The 16,543-nt window shown below is 36.6% G+C and overlaps 1 protein-coding gene across 6 annotated transcripts in view; it reads left to right on the top strand.

The window, feature by feature from the left end:
* The window catches only part of LOC115425887 (ral guanine nucleotide dissociation stimulator-like), a 101,901-nt gene that overhangs the window by 46,549 nt on the left and 38,809 nt on the right, over window positions 1-16,543 (top strand). For 2 of the 6 annotated variants that reach the window (XR_003936284.1, XM_030143736.1), the window contains exon 1: window positions 1,607-1,777. The exons of 3 other annotated variants lie outside the window; for them this stretch is intronic. Coding sequence is in view for 2 of the 3 variants with exons in the window: in XM_030143736.1 (XP_029999596.1) it covers window positions 1,607-1,777 (171 nt within the window). In the remaining variant the exon portion in view is untranslated. Of the gene's footprint in view, window positions 1-1,475; window positions 1,778-16,543 lie in introns of those variants that run through there. One more of the 6 variants, XM_030143737.1, reaches the window with a different exon arrangement.

Genomic DNA, 16,543 nt, shown 5'->3' with positions numbered 1-16,543 from the left:
TTTGAAGTATTTTTCTCATTTTATTCCCCTTTTACAATTTTATGTACATTTTATGTTATAAATAATGGAGGTAAAACTGTATTTTACACCAATTATTTACATGGATTGATAGGATTAGTGAATCAGCAGGTATTAAATGGTGAATGTTTGGGTCTTTCAGGTTTAAAACTGCAGAATGAGCTCAAGTTTCAGTGTTTTTCCTTTTTTTTTTAAGCGCGCTGCATAAAAGGAGTCGACTGGAAATGAAAGCATTCAACACTTTTTCAGCATCAGATCAAATCCACTGGTCCGTGGTCTGTAAACTGGACATGGTGTGTTTTCTTTTCCCATTCCAGTCGGCTGCCATAGAGAGCAGAAACAAGAGCCATCATTTCCCAAAGGGTCAGAGTGGTGGTTTTTTCATGGTAAAAACAATGACTTTAAAAAAAAAAATCTAGACAAAAACTGATAATTTTGTAAATATTACTTAAAATAAATGTGATTATTGACCCATATTAAATTGTACAGTTTATTTCCTTTATTTTAGTTTAGTTTAGTTTAATTGTTTACCTGTGTCAGTACTTCAGTGTATATGACAATAAACTTCTTGAATCTTGAATCTCTAATAGTCATCTTTAATTATTTTCTTATTAGCACATTATAAATTAATTATTATGTCATAGTTTCCTTTAATAACCTCCTAAATACTGCAGATGAGGGAACTAAACTGTTTTTCCTTTTTTTGTTTTCATCCAAACACTGTAGATTTTTTTTTTCCTCAACTTTATTGAAAATATTTAGGTATACAAGACATATAAATTTTGAAGAAACAAACATCAGGATGTTAAAAAGAAAAACAGACAGCTAAACTACTTCCCTCTTGTATTTATTTAGTTTTATTTATTTATCTATTACATTTTTTTTTCTTCTTGAGAACTTCCACGCTTTGTAGCATTTTTTGATACTTTTCATGTATGTATAGAAGCCCTCATTGTTAACATTAAGCAACATTGTATGAATGAATGTCGTGTACCAAGTGAAAACTCTAATAAACACTTGAATTATACAAAAAAAGAAAAAGCATTTGAACAAATAAATTAAAAAAAAGTGCATAGATTTAAAGACACAAAGTAGAATAGACAAATGTGTGTATATATAAACATATCTAACAAAAAATAAATAAATAGATACATTAGAGAGTTCAGTCTATTTTAAATAATTCTTTATAAACTGCCAGTGTGCTAGTGCTTTTTTTTGTTAAAGATAAATTCTAAAGATTTAATATATTTTTCAAATTCCATCATGAAGATTTTAAAATTTGAGTGTGTTTTGATAGATTTATTTTGGTGTATATGAAATTTTCCAAATAAAATGATTAAATTAGGTACTTTCCGACGGTCTTGAATGCGTCGCGGTCTTAGGGGGCGGGGTTTGGAAAAGCCCCGGTCTGAGTCATGACGGTCCGTGAACGCAGCAGTTGATCCATCAGAGCCCGTTCAGCCGCAGCAGGAACCCGCTCCTCAGGGCGCGTCTGTCCGCTGCGAACACACGGTCGAACCGAGCGGACGAGCCGAACCGGATGTCGGTTCCGTTAGCGTGAGTGGACCCAGGGCTCCCGCGGGCATCCATGGTCTATTTCCCGGGGATGCAAGCCGAGGCTCTGGTGGAGATGTTTGACTCGTCGTGGAGGGTTCGGAACATTTGGGACGGGGTTCGGCTGGAGGTGTCGGAGGACCGCAGCCCGGTGGTCCTGCACAGCTTCACCCACCTGGACCCGGACCTGCCGCTGCCGGTGGAGGTGAGGAGCACCGGGGGGCGGGGGGCGGGGAGGCGGCGGCTTATCCGGGCTGGGGGGTCCGACTGTGGTGGTGGTGGTGGTGGGGGGGTTCTGGGTTTGAGTCCAAGGAGAATAACACTCCAAAAAGTAATGTTTTTTTTTTTTTTTTTTTTTTTTTTTTTTTTTAAAATGGGATTACTTTAACATTTATCAGCAGCTGTGTTTGGATCAGTTTAGGCCATTTTACTGCCAAAAAAACATGACTTTATTTACATTTATGAGTAATTCATTCTCATCTTGGCCCAAAAAGCCTGAAGTAAACAGAACATCTGCAGAATATAACGTCATATTTTAACTATAGCTTCTCCACATGGTGGCACACATTTACTAATCTCATATTTGTAAGATGTATGATCATGTCAGACATAAAACTGAGTGCAAAACATGATGCACAAACACAACTTTGTTCTTTTGAATTTTTCTTCTTTTATAGCTACTACCAATGAGGAAACCCATGTACTAATATTGTATTTTTTTTTTTACACCTTTTTAATGATTTTAGATTAAAAACACGCTAATTTATTGCTTTTAAGTGCAATTTATTTACAAGAAGAAACACACCTTAGAGCACATTTGTAGAATATTAAGTTATTTCTTGATTATAGCTACTACAGATGATGGCATGCATGTACCAATCTCATCATTTTACAAGTAAAAATATTCAGTTTTTGTATGAATAAACAACTAACAAACAGGTTGACACATCACTAACAGTACATTGTTACAATTGCTGCTATAAATGAATGAATACATGTGATAATCCTGTAGTTTTACACCATTTAGTAACTTTGGATGAAAAACGTAATGGTTTTGTTGCATTTTTAAGTAATTTATATTAACTGGATGCTCCTAATGTGTACCTTTTGTGCAGTATGTTGTCATGTGATGGTGGAATACATGCACTCCTCGTGTATTTTTAAGGCCTATATGATGTAAAGCTCTGATGTTTTGAAGCAGCTGTATGCACACAGAGCGTGCAGAAAAGAGAACTGTTAAAGAAGACACTGTTTTAGATGGAAACTAAACGTACTGAGCGAGCAGGAAAACAAGCACATGTAGAGAAGATGATGAATCATTGTTGTTTACACTGTGATGATGACATAGTGCTGCTAATGTGGTGTGTTTTAAGCCTTTAAGTCCTCATTATGAGCATGTTGATGTCATTTAAAGGCTTACGGATGTGAAAATGCTGAGCGCTAGGGAGATGCAGGGCGAGGCAGTAATGTACGCCGTGGTAGACGCTAATAAAGATGGTACGGTCGGCCTTAGACAGACTCCAGCTACAGCATGACTTGCTTTTTCATCCCCCCTCCCTTCAGCGGCAGCAGCTCAAACCTCCTGTTTAAGTCACCGTTTATTCATTCTACTGATACTGAGACCTGCCGCCGGGTTCACATACCAACACATATATGAGTTTAATAGGGTTTTGTGGCCAGTGTTGGTTGATTCATGACAGCATACACACCCTGAAGTGTCATTTGGGGTCAAAGTCAGGAACATATTTGAACGTTGGGGTTCATTATTATTCCATCAAACACTGTGAGTGAATGTGAAATTCACATAAAGAAGCAGATTTATGTTATAAATATGTGAAGGAATATATGCTGTGTGATGTTTGGTCTGCAGAAATGATAGACACTTTGTTTCCTTGACGTCTTTTTCCACGGAGACACCGTGGTCTCCGCTGTCCGTCCACTCTGATGGACAAACATGTTCCTGTTTCGACCGTAGACACCGTTTTTATTCACTGACCGATACGCGGCATCGTCATTAGCAATGTCTTCAAACATCTGCTCTGACAAAACTACTGGTTGGATTCATTTCAAATTTTATGTGTATCGTCTTTGGGATAATGTTTACAAAGTTCGTCCATTGATTTTAAGAAATTTAGATTTTTTATGAATTTTTGAAATATTAAAAATGTGCCTTTCCTTCTATTTTGATGGTTTATAACATGTAAATGCATACAGATATCAATCTAATTCCTTCTGATCACTGACAGAAGTCATATATGGACTTTGATTTGAGTTCGTGACCTTGAAGGGTCAAACTCAAGGTCACCAATGTGTAGATTTCAATAATCTTCTCTGAAACTACTGGTTGGATTCATTTCAAGTTTTATATGTTCCTTCTTGGGACAATGTCTACAAAGTTTGTTCACAGTTTGAAGAAATTTAGAATTTTATATTTCTTAAAATTTTAAAGCAGCGTATGATGTTCATCACAAATTTTTTGTTCAAATGTGTTCAACTCCAGTCATATCCTAATTATCACTAATCTATTAGTCTTTCTGTGCTTCTCTACCTGAGTCACTTTCCTCACGGTGAACACCTTCGTAGATGACTCCATCATAAACACAGTCCACTTGTTTACAGAATAAACCAAAACGTCGCTTGGACCTTTTCAGAAATTCTGTCGCGAAGTGCATTGTGGGAATGGCGACCAAGTGAAAGTGGTTTCTCACATATTCTGCAAGAAAACAATCCAGATGGTTCCAACGTAAACTCCTCCAGTCCACCAGGGTTGTTTTCCAGAATGAGTCTAGTTGGTGGATGGAGGTGAAGGACACGTTTGGGTTCAGCTTCACCAACACACAGACAAACTGCTGCTGCATGGGACTCACATTCCCACAATGCACTTTACCACAAATATTCCGAAAATACCCGAGTGACATTTGGGTTTGTTCTGTAAACAAGTGGACTGTGTTTATGATGGAGTCATCTACAAAGGTGTTCACTGTGAGGGAAGTGATTCAGGTGCATTAGCACAGAAAGACTAATGGATTAACCCACTGGTTCCAACCTTTTTTTTTTTTTGCTTCTGACCCTATTTTAACATCACAAATTCCTGGTGACCCCAGACATTCAAAATGGAGACTTTTTTTTTTTTTGCTAAAATTAATAAGTTTTTGATCCTGTTATAGTTGCTATACTATGTTTCAAATCCAGGTTAATTTTAGAGGACATGTAGTCTATATAATGTATATTAGTCTGGACGGAGGCAGTAAATCCAGGTATAGATTACTGCACAAAGGGAGAATTGGATTTTCCTTGGTCAGGATTTGTACAGTCTGTCCAGCTGTGATTTACAAGGAGGACAATTAATACTGAACAAACCAGAACTGAAACTATGAATTATGAAAGAGCTGCAGCATCTGAAACTGACCACAATGAACATTTGACACAAACAGAACCACAGTGCTGCAGTTTCACACTCACAGTTTGTCATGTTTTTGATGGATTATGATTGTCTCTGTCAACTCACCATATATTTTTTTTCTTATATGATGCATAATAACATTAAATTATGAAAATATTTACATTTACAAACTATCCTGTAACAATAAAATGTGAATAACCTGAACAAGTATGAACAACCTGAAATGTCTAAAGAAAATTAAGCCCGATTTGAATAACTTTCTGCCTGTTACTAAGTGTATAGTGTCTTTGAGGCAGATACTTCAGGGCAAAAATAGGGCTGACAACCCACTCCAGGACCCACAAAAACCGAAGCTGACGTCGTCATCGACACTGATGGACGAACAACAGCGTCTGTGTAGATCCGATCCATCATGCACATGTGTAAATGATAAGTTGAGGCATAATATTGTTAAAATTGAACTTATTTTTCTTAAGAAATTTCTGTGTTTTCAGGTTATTCACATTTTTTTTGTTTGGATAGTTTCTAAAAGTAAGTACTTTCATAATTTAATGGGGGGTTTTTCCACTAAAACAAAGACAAAAATTTGGAGTTGTCATCATTTACAGGTTATTATGTTAATATTTTACTGGTCCGGCCCACTGGAGATCAAATTGGGCTGAATGTGGAACCTGAAAGAAAATGAGTTTGAGAGCCCTGATCTAAATGGTTCCAGATATCAGTACGTAACACTATTGATCACCAATAGAAGTCATATATGGACTTTGACTGGATGAGTTGAGTTCTCCTCCAGTGAAAGTGTCGCCCACTTCTATAGTTAGAATGATCTGCATCCAGACCACAGGACTGGAACATAAAACAGAACCAGGACTGGAACATAGAACAGAACCAGGACTGGAACACAGAACAGAACCAGGACTGGAACACAGAACAGAACCAGGACTGGAACATAGAACAGAACCAGGACTGGAACATAGAACAGAACCAGGACGGGAAAACAGAACAGAACCAGGACTGGAACATAAAACAGAACCAGGACTGGAACACAGAACAGAACCAGGACTGGAACACAGAACAGAACCAGGACTGGAACATAGAACAGAACCAGGACTGGAACATAGAACAGAACCAGGACGGGAAAACAGAACAGAACCAGGACTGGAACATAAAACAGAACCAGGACTGGAACACAGAACAGAACCAGGACTGGAACATAGAACAGAACCAGGACTGGAACATAGAACAGAACCAGGACTGGAACACAGAACAGAACCAGGACTGGAACATAGAACAGAACCAGGACGGGAAAACAGAACAGAACCAGGACTGGAACACAGAACAGAACCAGGACTGGAACACAGAACAGAACCAGGACTGGAACATAGAACAGAACCAGGACTGGAACATAGAACAGAACCAGGACGGGAAAACAGAACAGAACCAGGACTGGAACACAGAACAGAACCAGGACTGGAACACAGAACAGAACCAGGACTGGAACATAGAACAGAACCAGGACTGGAACACAGAACAGAACCAGGACTGGAACATAGAACAGAACCTGACAACCTCACACATTCACCTGGTCCTGATCCACATTGAACATGACACTGACGTACAGGGACATTGGATCTATTTTCTAAAGGACGTGGACTGATACCAGGGCCTGTGCTCCGCTCTTTGTGGACTCTCAGAGGTAGTCGTGGTCTCTCAGCCTGGTCTCTAATCTAATCCTCTCCTGTAACAGTATTACCTAATGCCTAATCCCCCTCCTGCCGAGGCCCAGGGGTTTCCTCCACACACTCACTAACTCTGTCTGTTATCCGACTCCAGTTTGTGGTTGTGTTACACTTTGGACGCTCACTTCATCCTGGGCCTGTTGTGGCTCACTTTTAGTCCTGTGTTTATCCCTCTGGCTCCATGTAACCAGTACCAAAGCCTCTACAAACTGTATGATGAACCAGAGAGGATCAGGTGGCTCTGAAATGTGGGTTTGATGAGCGGAGTTCCGGCAGCTGTAGGCGTCTGACCCCGTTATGAACAGGCCCGTTACCTACCGTCAACTCAGAATCGTCAATTATTCAGCGTAACCGTGATAAATACAGCTGAATGGAACTAATAGAGATGTCAGATTTCATGCACATCACTTATAACTGTTTGGATTGACTGGTGGTTTGTCACAAAAGGTATTTTATTTTTTATTAGCAGCTGTTGTGTCAGTGACAAAACAGGCACAAAAAAAGGGGCTTTAAGAGGATTAATCACTAATTAATAGTAGTAGTAGTAGTAGTAGTAGTTTTATTTCGAGCACATAGAATCATTAGATAACAAAGAATCATCCAACATGGTAAAAATAAATAAATAAATAAATAAAAATTTTCTGTGCTCAAAAAGGAGTGGGCAGAAGTATAACTTACTGACTCCACCCCCTTTTTACAAACTAATAATCAAACTAGATCCGCTTCCTTTGCTTTGTTAACACATATTTTCCTCTGTATATTTTTACAATAACACAAAACATCCATACAAACCATTCACAGACACTTTTTTAGTCACCTCACACACAATCAGATTTGCGTAATCAACCGTTTTTAATATAAACTATAATATTTATATGCACTTTAAGTATTTACTCCAAATACAATGATCAATAAATGTGATAGTATCTTATCATGATAACCAATTAACTGCAATAATATCTTATTTTATGCATACTTCTATAATGTTCTATATTTTGTTACTGTACTGGATTTATACATCCTTTTAAATGCACAAATTGAAGAAGGCGTTTTTAAGTTTTGCTCCAGATTATTCCACAGATGAACTCCTCTAACAGAGTTACACTGGCTTTTTATGTTTGTTCTACACTTAATTTTAATACGACCTGATCACAATCAAGGGTACCAGAAAGGGTGCACATATAGATAAAAAATAATAATGCTCTATCAAAAAATCAGACGGGCCATTTTATTTGTCTGATATTTCTCTTTACAAGTCCAAAATATTTTTGTATTATGGTGTCTACTGAAAATGTGTCAGGCTTGTACCCCTGTCAAATCAGAAATTCTTGGGTGTACGGACACTCCAGCCTAATAGCCTCCATATTTAATGCCTACAAAGATATACAAATGTTTCAGCACTCAGGAGAATGATGCATTGTTTATTGCATAGATGTGGTGTCCAAAGCATGCGTGCTGAAAAATTCCATGTTTTGACAGAAACAATCAAATTAGACCCGCATATTTTGATATGGTGTACAGACACTACTTGGTGTACGGACTCTACAAGATTGGAATGGAAATGTGTCTGAGCACATGGTGGCATCTGAGTTCGATCTGGAACTAAGTCTTCCTGGTACAGGAGGAAAGAAACATTTGTGAACAAGTGATAACAGTAGATCTGTAAGACATATAGTCCAGATTATTGATGGAAGTATATTGGTGTACGAACACTACATGAATTTGGGTGAACAACACACCATTAAAAACATGCGGTTCGACGTAAACATCCGTTTGACACATTGTTCCCAAATTTTCTGCAGCATACCAGGGAGCAGAGCCACATCTGTCTAGTTGTACATATTTAGTCCTAATAATACTGAAATAACAGGTTCCCATTCTATTATTACAATGAAAGGGCTGGAAAAGAAGGGTTTTCAAAACAAAATGGTTGGTTGTCTTAATACTGAAAATAAGAATTGATAATCAAACAGCTCTTCAACAAAAATGATCAATAAATGAAAAGCAATGTGATGTGTGTATTTTGTAATAAAAAAGACACAGGAGTTGAGTAGGAATTATTTATTGTGTTACAAAACATTATGGACAATAATTTTGCTCTCTTATAACAATCAAATTGTGCACATGTTTTCACGCTCATTGGGTCGTCATTTTATCAGTTTTTATCTGATTTTCTTCAAATTTGTAGGATTGACAGATCTAGTAATAAGATGGACCAAGAAACATTTTGGGAATGGTTTTGGGGGGATCTGTTTGCAATACTGATTAATAACTGGTGCAAATATACTTGTACACCTTGATTGTGATCAGGCCGACAATAACAATAATAATACATTTCATTCATAAGCACCTTTCAAGACACTCAAGGACACTGTACGACAAGATAAGACAAACAATGCATAAAATACAAAGAAATAAACAATAGATAAAAGAATAATTAATAAAGTCTTCAAGTGCTTCTCTCTTCAATCAATCAGTCAAATTTTATTTATGTAGCACCAAATCCTAACAAAAGTTATCTCATACATTTTACACATAGAACTGGTCAAAACCAGACCCTCAAGCCAATTTTCAGGACTTTCAGAAGCGCTGCAGAGTGTATCTCATTGGTTTGTAGTTATATAATGTAGTGTAAAGTGTGCATAATATGCTCACCTGGATACCAGAGGGTTAATTGTCTGTACACTGTGGTTGTTGATCTGGATCTGATTCCTGATTTATCTTATTGTTCTGTAAAGCTCCACTTGTCTGGAAACCATCAAAAACACATCACAGAGCCTCGTCGTTGCACCGAGTGACATGTTTCTTATTTAGGAATTAGTATTTTTGAAGCAACCGTCTCTAATAATAAGTGTTTTTAGCTTGTGTGGTGGCGTGTGCAGCTGTAGAAGCCCAGTGAACCTCAGTGCTGCGTTCACGGACCCTCAGCTGTTTGAGCCTCTGTGTGTCTGTTCTGATGCTGTGATTAACCTCGTACCCCTGTAATCTTATTTTCATGGGAACGGAGAAAACGGCAACAACAGAGATGGGGGGGAGGATGTCCAAAAACAAGCTGCAGCCGAAGCAGAAACAGGCTGAATCAGCAGGTCTGCAGAGGTCAGACTGATGTAAACACTGTGAATGGAGTGTGTGTGAAGAGGCTTTAGGTTGTAAGTCGTCCATAGTGTCGTCTCATCTGGACAACACAGACTTCATTGTCTCCGTCCACTCCGTCAAAGCTCCGATCTGAGGCTGTTTGTGCTTCTTTACGTTTATTTTTGGATCAGTGTGTTTTTTTTTTTATTCTGTCCTGAACTGACAGTGAAATCACACACAAAGAGCTTTTGAACAGAAAACTGACACGTTTCCACAGATAAATGACTCCAGAAGCTTTGATAGTTCCACCAATCGAACAAATGAGTCCAACTCAACAATAACGCAGAGACAGGAAAGTGCTTTACAGTGTTTTCAGTCCCAGCCGGGTTCACTTACACTGTCTCAGACTCTATTTTTATCCATGTGACCCACATTTAAAGCCAAACGTGCGACTCAGCTCATCTTTCTTCTGCGAGTGACGTGATCGTATTTAAGGAACACAACGACGTCGAAAGAGAAAGTTCAACTGTACACACGTCTGTTCATTTTCTACTTCGTACTCGTCATTTTTCTGACGGCTCCGGTTACTATTTCGGTCGATTGTGATGAGTTCATGTAGGGGTGAGAGAGAATATCCATTTATTGATAAGTTCTGTGACTTCCTCTGGTGGTGTGTTACTGATACACTGGAGTCAAATATAGAATAGTTTATTAAAGCTCATTTCATTTCCTACACTTTCCCAGTTTGGGATCAATAAAGTATATCTGTCTATCGACATACATGCGGGTCACATAACAGGAAAGGTTTGGTTATTCAGAATTAGAATACTTTATTTAATATCTCAGGGGAAATTGTGTGGTACAGTTGCTCCGTGTAAGTAAGTAAATAAATAATGTGTTTATAACTTTTTAACATTTTTAAATAGTTTTTGTATTTCATCGACTTGAGCCATAAAGAAAAATAAATACTCAATAACTGTCATATTTTTAACCCTTTAACGCCAAATGTATCATATTTGATCCATGAGTTTTGAAGCCCTCTACATGATCAGTGTGATTTTTTTTTTTTTTCTTGAAAAACCTGATGTATACAATTAGATACATGTAATACACAAATAATCCACCGGGGGGAAAAAGTCATTCACCAGAGACCTTTCCAGTGACACTACCAGACTGTCATTAAAGAGGAAGGAGGAAGAACTTTGACCATTTAAAGGAAAAGGAATTACCAATTTGTTAGACACATTTGTGTTGTGTTATATTATGTTTTTGTTTGTTCAAAAATAATAATATTTGAGCATTGAGACCCAATGTATCAAATATGACACAAAACTGAAACTCAGACCTGGAAATTAATATTTGGAAAAAAAAATTGTTTTGGTTATTCAGAAGGACCAATAAAGACTCCAGTTTCAAAGAACTGGAATTTTCTGTTAATTATTTAATGGTTCAGGCTTTGTTTGTAATGTAAACAAACCATATTTGATGCTAAACAAAAAACACAAAAATTTACTACATAAAAATTTTATGACTTATATTTTTTATTTTTCCATCCTCTCATATGTTAATGATTAACACTAACACTGGTTCATATACATTAGTATTTTTTGTTCTAGGTCAAATGTTAAATGCTAAAATGTGACCATGTGCATTTTTTATTCCCTTTGTAGAAGGATGTTAGTGTAGGAATTTAACATTCTCATCATCCATTATCATATCATCATGATTTAATTTTGTAATTCCAGCTTCTTCTATTACAATGTTTTCTAATTTCCTTCCTCTGTCTTTATTTTATCAAATGAGACGAGGCATTATGTTGATCATGGTCAAACACTAATCTAAATGTTTAACATTTTTCTGTTTTAACTACTGGATTAATCAAGTGGATAACCCCCAGACACTGACAGTAAGTGTCTGTTGCAGCTCTGATTCCCACTAATGTCCTTGGTCAGGTCAGTGTGGGAATGTTCTGCTGTTATTCCATAAAGGACAGTAGAGACAGATGGAGGACGACCCAGTAAATGTCCTTGAAAGTGGCGGTTGTGGTTCACAGTCACATCTCCACTGTCAGCCTCAGGCGCCTCAGCTCCAATAATTTCATTATGAATTTAAGAAAAAACCTCAAATTTTCCTCAGTGTGGAATGTCAGCCTGAGGCGACAAACGTCCACATTCTTTACTCAATAAATACTGAAGGAAAAAAAGGCTAAAAGTAGAGTTTCTGCTGAAGTAAATGCAAAGAAGTCCAGGTTCTGAAATGTAGATTTAGAGCATTAAAGTTAAACGTGAAGATATTTCTACACTTTGCACTTCATATGTTATTTTTACACAATTTGATGATTTGATGATTTTTAAAATTCGGATCCATCCACTAAAATCATCCCATTGTAAATGATGCTAAATTCCTACACTAACACCCTTCTACCATGTGAGTAAAATACACACTGACGCATTTTAGCATTTACCTTTTGACCTGGAACCAAAAATAATAATGGATATGAACCAATGTTAGTGTTAATCATTGACATATGACAGGATACAAAAATTAAAAAAAAAAAAAAGTAATCCCATTTTTATGTAGTATATTGGGGGGAAAAAGTTTTTTACATCAAAAAATATGGTTTGTTTACATTACAAACATGGCATTTAAAGGGTTAAGAATATGACAGTTATTGAGTATTTGGTATTTTTGTTTATGGCTAAAAAAAAATGTAAAAAAGTTAAAAAACAAACTGTATATGTTGACATGATCACGGCACTATGCAGATGATGTGCTTTAGATGATTAGAAGGGTCTCTGTGGGTTAAACCATTAGAACTTTATTATAACATTATCACTCATTTTATCCACATTTTTCAAATTCCATTTAGTGTCTGTTTCTTTTTATGTCTTTTTCAGTGAAGTATTGTTCATGTAAGTGCAGCTAATGACTGAAGTCTTAACGTAAAATGTAAATTTGTCAAAGAGATTTGAGAAACAGAAGAAGATATAAATGAAGAAAACGACAAAAACTGTCAGTGAAAGCATGTTTTCCTCAGGATGATCTGAGTGAAATCCCACAGATGCAGACGGATACAGGACGTCTGTTGATTTACTTCTTTTCCAAAGGCTAAAACGTTGTGTACTTGATCAAATCCCAGCTCTTAACTGAATGTTTATCTGTTATCTGCTGCCGCTCTGTAAACACTGCCTCCTTTATCCTCATCCTCCCCGTCATATAAAAGGGAGCGTTCACGAACAGGCCGCTTCTGCTTTTGTTCAAGGCTTCCAGCAAAAAAACGAAACAAAACAAAAAACAACTTTATTACATTGACATTTAAACCGATTTGTCCGTGTGATGAAGATGAAGAAAGAGGGTGATTCAATCTGAAAAGGTGACCTCAGTCGACTTCTGATGATTTATGACACATTTAGCTCCAACTTCAGTTAGGTCTTACATTAAAAAGGAAAAAAAGTAGATGGACAGGAGTGGTGTGTTTAGGTGCTATGGGACGTTACAGACTCTCCTTTTACAGAATGAGGCCTGAGTGATTTCAGTTAACGAGGAAAACTCAAATTACTGATGATTTTTATGTTTTTCTTAAACAACAACTTAAAGCTTAGTTCACATGTACACAGGAGCCACCAACAAAAAACTATCTTTTGTTATTTTATGCTTTTTTTAATGTTGTTTATTTCTATTTACATTGTCATCATGAACGATACCATGTTGGGAAACAGTTTGACAACATTTTCTGAATTAATTAGTGAATACAATCTTCAGATCCTATAGGTTAAGGGTGTCAAACATGCGGCCCATGGACCAAAACCGGCTCACCAAGGAGTCCAATCCAGCCCACGGGATGAATGTGTGAAATGCAAAAAATACACAGGAGATTTTAACAAACAAGGATGTTAAAATCATTTGAGTTCAGGACATTCACATGAGTCTGATCTAAAGTGGGTCAGACCAGTAAAATACTTTCATAATAACATATAAATTATGACAACTTCTATTTTTTCTCTGTTTTTGTGTGTAAAAAAGTAAAACAACATGAAAATGTTTATATTTGCAAAAAATGTGAATAACCTGAAATGTTTTAATAGACGTAATTTAACCAATATTCTGTCTGTTATTAAATGTTTTGTGTACTTGTATATATTATAGTTATATTGTACATGTGTAAATGAGAAGCTGAGGCAGAATTTTATTAAAATTGCATTTATTTTCCATAAGAAATAACATTTTTTTTATGGTTATTCACATTTTTTAAAGTGTAGTTTGTAGATGTAAACATTTTCATATTGTAATTTGACTTTTTTCACTGAAAAACAGAGAAAATTTTGGTTTGATCATTATTTATAGATTATTATTACCCTGCCCTCAGAAGGAGAGGCAAAGGGTATTGTTTTGGTTCAATTTGTTTGTTTGTTTACACTTTAGCAGCAAAACTATTGGTTGAATTTATACCTTATTGGGTTTATAGATTGCCAGTGACTCAGAACAGATGTCATTACATTTTGGGAAAAGTGGGTCAAAGTTCAAATTTTGATGAATTTTTTAATTTTTTAATTTTTTTTTCTCCCATTCACTAATAATTAGCGAAATTTCAAATGTCTCTAGCAGCAAAATTATTGGTTGACTTCATGCCAAATTGGGTTTATAGATTGCCAGTGACCCAGAATAGATGTGATTATATTTTAGGAAAAGTAGGTCAAACTTTCAGTTTTTTGTGAATTTTGTTAATCTTTTTTTTCCCCCATTTACTAATATTGGCAAAATTTCAAATGTCTCTAGCAGCAAAAATATTGGTTGACTTCATGCCAAATTGAGTTTATAGATTACCAGTGACCCAGAATAGTTGCCATTACATTTTGGGAAAAGTGGGTCAAAGTTAAAAATTTTTTTTGAATTTTTAAAATCTTTTTTTTTTCCTCCCATTTACTTACAATGGGAGAAATTTCAAATGTCTCTTGCAGCAAAACTTTTGGTTGAATTCATACCAAATTAGGTTTATAGATTGCCAGTGACCTAGAATAGATGTAATTTTGTTTTGGGAAAAGTAGGTCAAACTTTCAGTTTTTTGTGAATTTTGTTAATCTTTTTTTTCCCCCATTTACTAATATTGGCAAAATTTCAAATGTCTCTAGCAGCAAAAATATTGGTTGACTTCATGCCAAATTGAGTTTATAGATTACCAGTGACCCAGAATAGTTGCCATTACATTTTGGGAAAAGTGGGTCAAAGTTAAAATTTTTTTTTGAATTTTTAAAATCTTTTTTTTCCCCTATTTCCTTATAATGGGCAAAATTTCAAATGTCTATAAAAACATCAATTTTTTTCAATTTGCTTCCAACTTGGCACATATATAGAGGCAGCTGGTATGATGACATCAGCACAACCACAGACATGATGACATCAGCTGGATCGATGCTAAAATAAGCTACAATACATTCGAGGGGCGGGGCTTGTTGTGCCTGGATCCACTTGTGTCATTATTTTACTGGTTCTGATCATATCGGACTGTACGTGGAACCTGAACTCACATGGGTTTGTAGATCCAGTCCTTTCTTTACTCCATATCCACAGACGTACACATGTGTTTTACTGGTTTAACATCTGTGACTGCTTCTCCAGTTGTGCGACAGTAGCTCAAAGGCCCGTTTTCCTCCGCAGGTCCATTTAGGTCCTTGTGGTGGTTCTGGTGGACCGCTCCACACAGCTGTGGAAAACTCATAAACGCTGCCTTCGCTGTTCCCAAAACCAGGTTCAGGCTCAGGTTAATGGGGTTCCATTTAGGGACGTGGCCACTGACAGATTCTGGTGCAGCCTCGTTTGTCTGGGTCCAGGTTTTAATGCAGTCCAGATGTGAAACGGACCAAAACATCTGCAGTGAAAACCCTCCCACGATGTTCCACATGTCATCAAACAGATCAGACCGAGATGTGTCTATAAATGAACTGTACCTGGTGTCGTCGTATAGACCCGTTTGGGTTCGTAAACAGAACCAGACTGAGACCATTTAAGACCAACTCTGACAACCAAGTGGTTTTCCAGACGTCAGGCCTTCACTCTTCAGCTGCGTCTGCTCGGATACAAAACTACAAAAACAAAAGCTCCTCTGAGTCCAATCAGACCAACCAGCTCCTGTTGGATCCTCCCAGAATAACAGTACTGTTCTGTAAACATACACAAGTAACAGTACTACAATACAGAGTAAAAGTAAAGCTCTGTTTACGTCCTTTAAAGAGTCACAGTACTGGACTATAAAAAGTATAAGTACACCATCATACACAACAGACTGTGGTGCAACCTCCAAATACAAAGGCAGTAAAAGTTATTATTTATACTCTAAACTTTACTGTAAATGGTAGTACTGTGCTCTGAAAGTACACAGATAAAGATACGGGGACTTTCTAGTACTCTGTCATACAAATACTGTGTACTGTAAGTGTGTACATTTTAATATCTGATAACATGAGGTTATATTTATTCACATTATCAGTGGGATATGAAATAAAGTCCATGCAAATTTAAACTCAGATAATTAGTGATTCTTAACCCTTTGATGCAGTGGGTCAAAATGACCCAATGAGGTTATTTTATAGTAATATCATTATAATGAAAAGTTGTTTTTAATATTCCTGGTATTCCTCAAAAATATGTAACATTTTAACTTACCTTTAATAGATTTTATGTAATTGTAGTTTTTATATTACTACCCTAAGCTTCCATAGGTGGTTCAAAATGACCTGCATTTATTTACAATGGAATT

This window comes from Sphaeramia orbicularis, chromosome 9 (assembly GCF_902148855.1).
Source record: "Sphaeramia orbicularis chromosome 9, fSphaOr1.1, whole genome shotgun sequence".
In the NCBI taxonomy this organism is placed as follows: domain Eukaryota; kingdom Metazoa; phylum Chordata; class Actinopteri; order Kurtiformes; family Apogonidae; genus Sphaeramia; species Sphaeramia orbicularis.
Note: the sequence above shows the minus strand (reverse complement) of the source record. Positions and strands in the feature narration are given on the sequence as shown.